General features: G+C 37.8%; 1 protein-coding gene across 1 annotated transcript in view; it reads left to right on the forward strand.

Annotated features, from left to right (window-relative positions):
* The window catches only part of LOC148654755 (uncharacterized), a 32,088-nt gene that overhangs the window by 13,328 nt on the left and 5,347 nt on the right, over window positions 1-13,413 (forward strand). Inside the window, exons 12-18 of the mRNA XM_088644675.1 lie at window positions 3,495-3,558; window positions 4,760-4,854; window positions 5,393-5,521; window positions 6,395-6,509; window positions 6,880-7,017; window positions 9,100-9,266; window positions 9,994-10,076. Of these exons, the coding sequence (XP_088500801.1) occupies window positions 3,495-3,558; window positions 4,760-4,854; window positions 5,393-5,521; window positions 6,395-6,509; window positions 6,880-7,017; window positions 9,100-9,266; window positions 9,994-10,076 (791 nt within the window). The remainder of the gene's footprint in view (window positions 1-3,494; window positions 3,559-4,759; window positions 4,855-5,392; window positions 5,522-6,394; window positions 6,510-6,879; window positions 7,018-9,099; window positions 9,267-9,993; window positions 10,077-13,413) is intronic.

Here is a 13,413-nt window from a genome sequence, read left to right on the forward strand (position 1 = left end):
AGAAATAGCACAATTCTTTATTTATTTACTAAGTTTCTATCTGTCATCTCATACTATTTTCTGCATGACTTCCTGCTGTGATTTTACCCTGTGTGTAAATTTCATTATTTCAAATATCTCAGTTGAATCTTATCAAGAGTTGCTTGCTTACCAAGCTAAATACTTTTTTGTTCAGAAGGAAATACCTTTACATCAAATTGTTATTTTGTTTTCTCTTGATTAGGATGCTTCCAAATATTGTCTGGATTAAATGATAAAAAAATAGTTCATTTTCATGGGTCTCTTCTTGTAGAGTAGTATTAACCATGTTTAGTCTTTGGTGTTTATTAATATAGCGTTTTCTTTTCTCTTAAAAATTGTTACAGAAATTTAACAGGCGATAATCTGGGGTTAAGAAAAGTAAAGCAGATAACGCAAGCAATAAACTGTAAAAGACGTGTGCAGTAGGATCGTTTTCCAGCAGATGGCGCACTAGCGCAGGAATTACCTAAAATAACCTCTAAAAAGAATCCGAAAAATTTAGTTTGGTATAATTTATTTAATATTTTAAGACTTTAATTAGTAGTCACAATGTAATTAAATTTAGGTAATGTAATTATAATATTAATTGTAATTATTTTTAACAATGTGTTCCTCAAAATCAGCTTTTGCTGTTGTTTAAATTTGGGCAGGTGGAGGGCTGGTATTTGGAAGTCTCAGCTTCTACCTGGACTGGTGTGGGGTCATAGCAGTGTGGCATTGGAGAGGAGGGCATTAGCAATGTGTGGTTTACGTACACTGTCCATTCAGTTTAATTTAACTACAATACTTATCTTCAAGGAAAATACTGAAGGAAGTTTATTGCAGCATGCAGGTAGCTGGAAGCTGAAAATTTACATCTTTTTTGGATGTGGAACAACATTCCAATCTTATTCCACTCTTAGACAACACTTGTCTTTTAATCCTTCTTCCACAGAGCATAATAATAGTTTGATTCATTAAATGAAGGTCTGCTTTAAGAAAACCACATCGTCCCTGTTCTTACGAAACCCAGAGTCAGTTGCCTGAATGACTACCGCCCTGTTGCACTCACATCAGTTATCATGATGGTGGTTGGTCAAAGCATACATCACCTCCTTGCTGCCTGACACCCTAGACCCACTGCAATTTGCGTATCGCCAGACCAGGTCAACAGAAGATGCTATTGCCACTGCCCTCCATACTGCCCTCTCATACCTGGATAAGAAAGGAACATATGTGAGAATGCTGTTTGTTGATTAGAGCTCAGCATTCAATACCATAGTGCCCTCAAAGCTTGTCATCACGCTCCAGGACCTGGGACTGCACACCTCCTTTGGTAATTGAATCCTGGACTTTTTGACGGATCGTCCGCAGGTGATAAGGGTGGGCACCAACTTATCCTCTACTCTGACTAAACATTGGAGACGCCCAAGGCTGTGTGCTTAGCACTCTCCACTACTCCTTATTTACCCATGACTGTGTCGCCAGGCATAATTCCATCTGTCACAGTCGTCATCCCTCCTCTAGAGGGCGCTCCTACCTTTTTTGTTGTGTACCTAGTTTTATTTGTCCCAGCTGTGTCTTATCCCCTTTTCCCTATTTAAGCCCGTTGTCTCCGTAGTTCTGGGCTCAGCTTTGGAAGATGGACGCCCGGAAGCCTGCCTACCACTGGGTACAGGACTGGCCGGGGGCACAGGCTTCATCATGGTGTCCTGACCTATTAAGTCCGGGGCTCGGAGTGCCTTGTTCAGTCAAGGTTTTAACTATCCGTAGGACTGCACCCTGATTTCCCCTATTGAACTTCTTTTTGAACTCGTTCGCCTGTGCTCCCATCATGCACCAGATCACTGCTGTCATCACACCCCTGTGTTTCTACCCAACCCGATCCTGCTGTGTCTTCCCTGATGTCCTGCTCCAGTCTCTTCCGGATTATACCGTCTCGCACAGGGTCTTTAACTACAGATTTTACAGGAGTCAGAACCGATGACCGTGACACCATCATTAAGTTTGCGGACGATACAATAGTCATCGGCCTGATCACAGATGGAGAAGAGTCTGCATACAGGAAGGAGGTTGAAACCCTGGCAGCATGGTGCCAGGAGAACAACCTCTCTCTGAACATCAGTTAGACTAGGAGATGATCGTGGATTATAGGACACACCAGGGAGGAGATCACATACCTGTTTATATCAATGGGACTGCAATGGAGAGGGTCAGCAGTTTTAAGTTCCTGGGAGTTAACATCACAGAGGACTTAACCTCGTGGTCAAAACAACACAGCAGCGCCTATTCTTTCTCTCCAAGCTAAAGAAGTTCGGCATGCCGTCACATATCTAAGCCAGCTTCTACAGGTGCACTATTTATAGTATCCTGACTGGTGGAATCACTGCCTGGTATGGGAACTGCCCTGCCCGGGATCGCAAAGTACTGCAGAGGGTGGTGAAGTCAGTGCAGCTCATTGCCGGCTGTGAGCTACCAAACATCCAAGATATCTACTCAGCTAGATATCTGAAGAAGGCCAGGTCCATTCTGAAGGCACCAGTCATCCCAGTCCTAAACTGTTTTCTCTCCTAACGTCTGGTAAACAGTATTGAAGCATTCAGTCAAAGTCCAACAGATTACGAAACAGCTTTTACCTCCAGGCAATAAGACTGCTGAATAGCCAAGATGCAGTTCCATTAGCAAATCACGATAAAGGCTACATGGACATACAGTTTTCTTTATATTCAGCATACTGCACTACTTGGACATGGCATACACCCTGGACACATAGCAGCTCTATTAATATCGAGTTTTGTCTAAGTTTATCTTATTCAATTTCTATTGCACTATTATTATGTAACCATATGTTGTAACCTTAATTTTGTGATTTTTATCCCCTCCTGGTGAGCTCCTAGAAAAGACATTTCATTGCCGGCAATTACTGCTGCACGCTGTATTGTTGTGCATTTGATGAATAAACTTTGATTGTTTGATCGATTGATTTCATGCAGTTTTTCAGGGATATCTAAGTTTGATGAATTCGGTAAAGGCAATGAATCAGAGAGAAGACCGTGGTTGTCAGGAACAGTACTGTACAAAACTAAGAGAACACTAAGAGAACACATCATGTCATATTTCTGTACAAATCTAATTTAAATTTCACTTTAAGCTCCGTGAAACCATTTTGAACAGTCAGTAAAATCTCAGTAGCTGGGAATCTAGCTATGTTTGAGCAGCAAAAATAGAGCATTCAACTGTAATGGAAGTAGTAGAAAAAGAGAAGCATGAATTTAAAAATGGCTTGAAAGTTGACATTTTTAGTCCTGTGCAAATTATTTTTTAATTGACTAATTTCTGTCAGCAAATGATTAAGAAATACCATCACACATCTCAAACAAAGCTATTTACAGAATATGTAAATGAGGAGGATTATTAGGACAGAATTGAAGTGAACACATTTGTTGAAGGCTCATCAAAACGCTTTTTTTATCATTTGTTTATATCTACTGCAGTTTGGACAGACCATTCCAGGAAGCGTTTGTCAGTCATTTGGAGGAGTGGGCAGAAATATTGCTGGTAGGTAGAGCACCAAGATGCACTGGCATGTACTATAAATAAACACTGTATTATTCAGTGTACTTATATTTAACCTGTTCTTAGCAAGTGTTATTTTTGTCCTCTGCAGCTTCCTTTAAAAAAAAAAAGCATATAACATTCAAAAACAAAACATGCACACATTTTCTAGCTATTTAAAGCTTAAGACACCTTTAAAAAATGTGTTGCTTCATACTTGCTATAAATAAGATACTCTATACAGTAGTCACTTCATATATATATATTTAAATACACACTTTCTTTCTGGGAACAGAGAACATAAAAAGCTAATTAGCAGCTGGGAGAAGTACACCAGTTGTTTTTATCTGGCTGGGATGAAAATTAAAGAAAAGCCGAATGCCATTATCCAAGTTGTATAATCAACTGAATTTCCTTGAGGTTCTTTCAATGGTTACAGTTTTGGCAGAAATAAACATTAAAAATGGTCAGCTTTTTATACTGGGTTATGTAGTCAAACAGATACATCGAATCAAAACTTTTGGGAAAAAAATAATCATTTACACTTTCTTATTTTTCATCACTCTTCTAAGAGCTATTTATATTTTGAATTAATGGGGTAGGTAATAGTAACTGCCTCTCTTATAATAATTACTGGTATTTATATATCGCTTTTCATCCCTAAGTTTCCTAAAGCTTTTTCCCTACAGGAAAGGAATCAGCTGAAGTGCAACACGTGTCTGGGTGAAACAGCCAACATTAGTAGACCCAGATCAAGAGGGGAGAAGTTACTTCCCAGGTGGAGTTATGTCAGTACTCCTACTCCTACTGCTACAATCAGTGTCATGTAATCTTTAAAGACCAAGCAGACAGAGCTTAACATTTCCAAAGAAAGCTCATCCAAAGAGCGGCCTCGTGGTGTACAACACAGAACCTCCCAGCACCCTACTTGGGCATGGCTTTTGAAATACAAGTCCAGAGGGATGATTGCCACCTCACTGGTGCACCAGCAACAGAGAGGCAACCTTCTCTTTCCTTGGACGTCTCTTATCACAATACTGACTGAACCCTGCAAGATTTCACACAGTTAGGCTAGTTGGTGGCAATGCTGCCTTTAATAAAAAGATACGAAGCAGGGGGCCTCCAGGGGTTTGCATTGGTGAGCTACTGTAGGTTGATTATTAATTGTAGTTCTTGGGCTGATGGCTGATTTCTGGTTTTTCAGACTGTCTGACTCGTCTCGGGGAAGATGTTCTCTTCATCTCTGCTATTGGGTGTGATATGCACGCAGAGACCGTTCTGCGTTACTGTCGTCACATGGTAGGCATGATGTAAAATGCATGCAAGCTGGGACTGGACATCCCCTTTTAAGCTTTCAACCCTGACATCATACCTGCAGTACCTTCTTCATTTTCTCACCACTCATCCCATCAGTGTTCTGTGCCACAGCTAAGATAACAGCTTCAAGCATTATCTTATGCTTTCCATGTGTCAGTCCTAGGTTTGTTTTCTGCATTTCTGAGTCCCCATGCTCTGCCTGACAAACCTAGTCCCAAAGTCTTCTCTTTGGTTCCATTCTGGGATGAAAAAGTCTTAGTCATTCCAGTCTATTGTCATAGTTTATGATCTTCAGTGAGGAATTCCAGTATTGGCCCATCTTAATTTTGGAAAAAATGTGAAACATTATTTTCAATTTAATCACAGACACAGTAATCTCTCTCACCATGCCATGTAATTTTAGATTTTGGCAGTACTCATTAAAATTCTACTTCTGAAAAGCATTTCACATAATATTGAGGGACAAAATACAGATATTCTTACTTTCCCAGGTTTTTAGCAATGCTGTTTTCTTTTTTAGAACACAAGTGCAGTTGCTAGGATACAAGGGCAAAGGACTGCAACTTACTGTGCAGTAATCTCAGAGAAAGGAGAGCTCAGCCTTGGACTGGGTGATATGGATATTCACCAGCAAATCACTGAGCAGTATGTAAGTGTGACAACAGTTACAGTGGAAAATACTTTATTATTCAGCTATGTTCTGAAGTTCCATAAGAATTTTGATTCTGTATACGAATCAAAAAGAACATACCACTCTAAATGTGTATGCTTTTTAAAAAATAAGGTTTTGAACGTTGATTAAATGTTTCGTTTTGATTAATTCATCAAAATTGATTCAGGACAAACCATGATCCTTTGACTGGTCTGACTGATGAGAACTAACTCATCTAATTCGTTAGTTGGGCGAAGGTGAATGAATGAAGCACTGTGTAGTCATCGTGCCTGGCAACACATCACTACATGTGCTGTTCTGTAGAAGACTAGACATTCCTACCCAGACCACCATACTTGGACTCCCTATTGACTGGCTTTTTGTTCTGTGTTTCTGAGCCACATTCACTGGCATCCATTTGGGTGGCTGGTGTACACAAAGGCTTGATTCATTGTCAAAGAGAACACAGCTCCATGGAGAGTGGCGCTGACAAAGCAAAGCCTCTAACATGCTGTACTGCTGGCACAAATGTGTTGTTCTCTCAATCAATGACGCAAATTGACTTCTATATTTTCACCAGATGCGATATTCACCATGTTAGACCACCTCATCATCTTTCTCTCTCTTGAGAATATTTAGTGCTTACACAACAGTCATGTCATGAACAATCGATGAATCAAAATATACACCAAAAAACATTTATGCTATATACATTTATTTCTAAAAACATACTACATAAACTAGCATAAATACTCACACAAATAGAGGGATTCGTTTCTTTTTGATAATCAGTATACAGTATACTCAATATAATAAAACAATACAAAACTGATTACTGTTGTTGACAATCCTCACTGGAGTTTTTTTTAGGTATCCAAGTTTGAAGAGCAGTTGATCTCAGCCTCTCTGGTGTGTTTAGATGGCAATGTTCCATCTTCCACCATTGAATATGTTTGTTCAATTGCAAGGAAGCACGCAGTCCCAGGTACGAAGTGTGTTGCTGTATTTGTCTTTATTGATTGCTCAAAAAACAGTAAACATAACTTTTTGTAGTGAGAGGCATTGTAGACGCAGCACATGCTATTGGTTCCAATATTCACTTCCTGTATTTTGATACCTCTCAGTGTATTTTAAAATAAATATATCATAGGAAGTAATGTGCAAAAAACAATGTTTTTGTACCCTGTTTGATATTAGTATAGTTCCAATGCTGTTCCAATGCAAAGATGGTAAAAGCCACTAATTGAGGCTGCCCTTTTGTTGTAGTTTGTTGCATATGTGTGCTGTACTTTGTGTTTCAGTGAGGATGAATAATCTGGAGACGAATGCACTAGTAATTACACATCTTTTTACAGTGTGGTATGAACCGACTGACACAAACAAAGCCTGCAAACCATTCCTGTCTGACAGCTGGAAATCCCTGACTTACACATCTCCAAATCTTTCTGAACTGCAGGCAATGAACCAGGCCCTTGGACTCAGTACCCCAGCAGGTAAGTGGGACATGGTTAGCAGACATATAGCAGTCCTGTCTTCGGTAGCTTACTTTACATGTGTGTCTGAAAATTAAAAATAAATACAAGAAGACTTACAGCATATCATTTTACTTTATGCAGTTTAAAAGAATTGCCTCTGTTAATAATTTTGTATAATGCAGTATCATGTCCCCAAGGATCACAGATATGTTTCATTAATCAAATATTTCTAGAAGCTCCTTGTTTGTTCTACAGTGATAAGCAGTGTCACTTTAGAAGAAGCACCATTGTTGATTCACTTGTATATAACACAGCACCACTTGTATAAAACACAACACAACATCTGCTATATGAATCAAATTAATAACTGCACCAAAGTATTTCCTTTTTCTACTTTACATCCCTCATAGCAAAAAAATCAGAAATGAGCTTTGAAAACACATACAATTGTTTTTTTTTGTTTTTTAAGGAAGAGCAGCAGAGAAAAAAAACAAAAATTAACTAGACGTGAATTAAAATATTAAGAAAATATATCAAATTTCAGCAAATTTCATCTTACAGGCTATGAAAAGAGGAAGGGTGGACTAATAGGAAATAGGTTGTGAAGATAAGAAATTGTTTGATCACACTCACAATTTGTGCACTAGTAAATTTAACCTAGCAGTCCTTATTTCCTTAAGAATATTCAAGTGCGACTAAGAGTATCTCCCAGTTTCCACACAGCTTTGTGTGGAAAATACATTTATATGGCTGCAGTTTATATCATAAGCCACAGTCAACCAGAAAATGAATGGGAAATAGAGTTGATGCTGCGAAGGGAACAGTCAGGGGCACAGCAGTTACTCCGGGCACTAGTGCATTGGTCACATGAATACAAAGGACCCTCTAAAAAAATATCTCAGATGATACCAGGTGCACCCAGAGAGCACATATACCCAAGAGGATCGGGAGCAATGTTCGTCTGGAACTGCCAGTTTGATATTGTGTACATGTCTGAAATTGCCGGATTTGGTGTGGTACCTTTTTAGACGATGAGTCTAAGTCTTAGACTGTATCCCTGTGAAGACCAACACATCACACTTTTATGAGGCACTGCTCAACGCAGAATGTTTTTCCAAGGACAGGCAGAGATTGAAATACAGACAGTACAAATCTGCAATTAAAATATATCAAACTTGAGTAAGCCACGAAAATCTGCTCAATATGAAACAAATGGTGCACTACGCTCTTTAAATCAATGGGTACACTGGGAGAGAATCGAAAGTAAGAAGAAGACTGCTTATGCTGTATAATTGTCACGATCGTAAACCCCTCCCCTTAAGGACGCTCCAGCCCTTCCTTGTTTATTCTTTATCTCCTGCACCTGCCTCCAGTTCCTGCCCCTGTCCTATAAGAGCCAGACATTCCTGCCAGTCTGGGCTCATCTTTGGAAGATGGACGCCCGGAAGCCTGCCTACCTGCGAGTCCAGGAGCGACTCGACGGCACAGGTTTCACAACGGCGTCCAGACCATCTGGATCCGGGGCTGCGAGCATCTGGTCCCGTAACCCCCTTTTATTCCCCTGACCCTTCGCCGGATCCCGCTCCGGCTTTTAACTCCGTTTGTCTTTGTCAGGATGGATCACCCGATTTTGGACTTTGGCTTCACTCTCGATATTCTTACAGACTCCTTCAGACTTGTTTGCCTTGGACACACCTCCCTGAACACCAGCGCACCTTGGACACGCCCCCTGTTTTCCTTCCAGTCCCTATCCTAGCCTTTTTCCCCGTGTTTTCTCACTCCACTCTGGATTGTGCTGTCTGCATAGGGCCCTGATACAAAACGCTTTGTGACAATAACCTGAACTCTCTTGCTTCTCTTTACAAATGTTAACCTTTAAAGTTATGTTCGCTTAATGACAATATGTCTATTATGTAGAAGCAGTTTATATTTTTGTAAGAAGACTTTTAAGCAATTTATTCTTCCTATCAACTAAGGATTTTGCATAGAGGCTCTTAAACATACACTGTGCAAAGAGGGGTTAACTACCTTGGGGAATTTCTCAGTATTAATAATAGGAAAAGTCTCATGAGGTGGGACTTTTGTTTTTTCCCCTCTTAGAACTACCAACACTGATGGAAGATGTCTTTCAGAGTGCTGTGGCTCTTTCTTGCCCCCTGCTGGAGCACTTGGTGTGTGTTATAGTGACCCTTGGCCCTCGGGGGGTTGTGTTGTGTAGTAAAAGTGAGGATGGAACAGTGTGCCTTCAGCCCAGATATAAACAGCAGGTACATATTTTTTTCTCTTTATTGAGATTAAGTTTCATAGTACAATATGTGCAATTTTATCTTCAATGGAACAATGAGTTGTACATGCTTTCTTGTTCTTTCACTTCAGTGTTTTTTTCACACAAGTGTCTAAAAAAGCCAATGAAGATTGACACTATTTGGATCTGCTGTGTTTGTTTCAAACATAGTGTCAGTGAAATGTTCATTTGAGTGAAATGAGTCAGACTCATTTTAGTGTGGACTTCTCAATCAAATAAACACCAGAATATGAGCCAGAGGACATATAAAAAGGTTGGATACAAGTAAACTACAACTATTACGTGGAAACATTATTAAAACGGAAAACAGAGGCACTTCTTGAGGGTTGCAGAACAAAAAGCCAGTCAACAGGATTGTAAGATTATGGAATTGAGCTATCCAGCTACTTTGAAGCTGATAGATTCCTTTAAGAAATGTCTAAATGAGATCCTCTAATCAACTGCCTTCGAGTAATTAAGTTAGGTAAATGGGCTGAAAGGCCTCATTCATTTCTAATATTTCTTGTGTTTTTATGGCTCAATTATTCAGTCTAACACTATCAAATACCTGTGGTGATTGGAAATCTGCACTGAGTGCTGACTAAAAAAAGTGTATGTCAGCTCTGCTTCCTCCTCTGATGGTCACAATGAACAATAATAATTTTATAATTAAAACCAATGAGGACTGTGTTTCGCTGTTTCTATTCAAGAATGGTAGACTGTGTGCCATCCACTACCCAGCAATTCCCATCTCAGCAGAAAACATCATTAATGTTTCTGGAGCTGGAGACAGGTAAGCTGACTCCTTTACTGGGCAGAATGACTTTAATTCATCCAGTACCACTGATTTGTGATGGGCTTTTATTAGATACCACCAAAACATTCAAGATAACTAAGCACTCCTTGACAGAGAGGACTTAATGTAAGAAAGCAAAGAGGTCTTATATTAGAAATAAAATGATCAAAACTAACACACCTCAAACATAATATGTTATCACCACAATACTTTACAGTTGGAATAATCACCTCACTTTAACATGACTATAAAACCTTTTCACTAGTTGGAATAGGAGGTTGGGATTTAGCATGCATACTGTTACTCAGTTGTTACTGATATCCTTTGTATAATACATATAAACACTGCATTCTCACATTGCTGCATAAACAGATCTGAATTATTTTGCTCTGGAACCTTCCACAGAAATCTTATTTTAAGTTTATTGGCCTTTTTCTTAAATTCTTATTCTTAAATTTAAGTAAAAGCTAGAAACATAAAATGTTTTAAACCAAGTCCTAAGCATTAGTTTTTTATTATATTATTTTTTCTTGACCTTGGCCCAATTGTCAGTTAGCTTGATAGTGCTTTCTGGTGTATTCATTTACAGTATAGGACTGTTCTTCTGCTCCAGGGTAGTCAGTTTTCTGAAAAATGGTCATCATGAAAAATAAAACAATTAACTGAAATGTCCAAAAGATTTATATATATATAATAGTTGCTCTCCCTTTTAAAGTTACTTTGACATTATCATGTAGCCCTGATTAATTGAAACACTAAATTTTAGAAAACCTGTTAAGAATAATTAAATTACAGTCAACAGCATCCAGTAATTTTCATTCTTTTGAATGTCTAATCTGTTTTTTTCTTATTTGTGCTGTTTATAATTATAGTTTACCATTGATATTCTATTTTTATCAAATAGGGGGTTTAAATACATTCAGGAAGATTCTCAAAATCAATAAATCACCCTTTTCTTCTAGCTCTTTTAAAATCTCAAATGCTCTTAATATTAATAATTTATTGGCATTTTTCATTAATTGATATTTTTTTCATTGGGTTGAATATTGAATACAATCAAAGGGATATCCTTATTTAAATGTAAGGATTATGTAATAGCATTCAGAACATTCATTGCTTTTTTGTAAGTGATGAAAAATGAAATAATCCTTTTTCTTCACCTTTCCTTTTTATGTTTAGTTTTTCCTTTCCCTGCGTGTCTGTTTGCAGACTATGTTGTGCACTGCCATGGTGACCACTCTCAGCAAGGATGGGATTTTCCCAAAGCTCAGGCAGTTAGTGCCCTGGTTCACAGTGAGCTTGTCTGATACAGCCTACAATTAGTTTTATTATCATTAGGGAGTCCAGTGGTCTTGAAGTAATTCCCAACCTTGAGAAAGGCTTCTTCTGCTGCAATACCAAAACATTAGCAGACTATCATATTTGTATATTGAAATACAACCTGGTACGTTCACAAATATGTACCATGAAAAATGATACATCAAATAGCATTTCAATACCTCATATTTATACAGGTCTAAATGGTTAAGGTAAGGTAGTTAAACAAGGTATTTCACTCAGATGTCAGCAGCAAACAAGCAAGCCAGTCTTTTTTTAATAAATTATATAGACCTTAGCAAGGGGACACAAAGCATTGTATTCTAAACCACTTATACAGAAAAGTATGAATTTAAAGTAATTTAGTGCGGATGCAAATCTTTCTATATTGCTAAGAAATCAATTTATTATGCACTCAATACATAATGTACAGTCCATTAAAGCCGATGTTATAAAATGTACAAATCAATGTAGTGTCCACATAATCAGGGACTAAAATGAACATTTTTATTTTCATTGCTGGAAAACAGCACAACCCACTGGAAATTAATTACATATGCAGTTCGGTCAGACTTTGCCCACATGTCCAATATATAGAGTGCACAACACATTAACGTAATATAGACTCTAAAAGGTTGAACCTCCACCTCAGTTCCCCAATTTGTTTGGATTGAGTCCCCAATGTAAATCGTTAAGAGGACTAAACGTTTTGCACAGTAGTGCTTTTTAGTCTTTTTAAAAACCTCACTCTATTATAGTATTGTTTAGTAAAGTTTAGTATTAGATTAGAAGTCACTAGACTACTGTTCATATGTAAATGTAAATGGAACCACAGAAAGTGAGAGCTGGATAGCACTGTGAATTGTTCACTTACTTCACAAAGTAAGATTGAAATTGATGCTATTTACTCTCTGTAATGTTTAAAATTCTACAACTTTATTGTATGTAGTAAAAAAAAGCATTCACTGCAAAATTTAAGAGAATTATAAGCAAGTAATTAAAGTTTGGGAATAGGTTGGTGGTTGCTATGCTATCATAATATACACATGTAGACACCCACTGGAAGAAGGTGGGAACTATCAGTTCCATATACTATGCATATAAACTGTCCTAAGAGAGTAAGCCCTAGGTTTTAATACAAAAGCACTGCACAGACATTAAAGTGAAGAGAGATTTATAAAATAAATATGCCAGTCTGGGCTTATCAAGAGTTTTGTATGTACTACCAAGATGATATGCAGTCTGTCACTGAGAATATTAGCAAGTATTTTACAAATGACTGGTGCTTAAAAAAGGACTTTTGTGATGTGCCTTTAAAATGTCTGCTTATATAAATGAAAGAGGTCTGCTTAGATAAATGAAGAAAAAAGAAAATATACAATTTCTAAATGAAGGTTAAAAATCAGGTAATTAGGAAACATCTTTTGGAGTTCAATGGTAAAGTAATTACTGTCACAACTGGATTCTTCTTTTTAACAATCAAATATTTTAATACACACAATTTTGAAATCTGTTTTGCCTATTAAAAGAGTTATAAGCATGAGACTAAAACCAGAACTGATAAGCATTTAAAAAGGAACTGCAATGCTATTTTATATTTTTTGGAGTTAGAAACAATTGGCTCTGACGAGACCGACAATGTAGGTAAAATGTACACAAGAACATGTAAAATCTCCAATTTACAACACAAAATAGACAAAAAAGTTTCGAAGTATGTGCAGCGTCATATTCTGCTATTCAGAATAAGGCAACAAAATTTCCTGTGACGTGAAGCGATCCTATTACAGTACATTGTAAACAAGTAGGCTTGTGCCTCTGTTTTAGCACTCTTTTAATCCAATAGAAATATTGCTCTTGACGTCTAGACAGGTTTGCCAACAAATATAACTCACTTGTTAACTCTATGTGCAGATCATGTTGGGACTTTTCTGCAGTGAAGTGTCTGCTGTACAACCTGTACTTATTCACTTGTACATCACATTGCATTAGTCTTTACAGTGACTAGTGAGCAGGAAGG

The sequence above is a fragment of the Lepisosteus platostomus genome, chromosome 9 (assembly GCF_059453375.1).
Source record: "Lepisosteus platostomus isolate fLepPlt1 chromosome 9, fLepPlt1.hap1, whole genome shotgun sequence".
NCBI classification, from domain to species: Eukaryota; Metazoa; Chordata; class Actinopteri; order Semionotiformes; family Lepisosteidae; genus Lepisosteus; species Lepisosteus platostomus.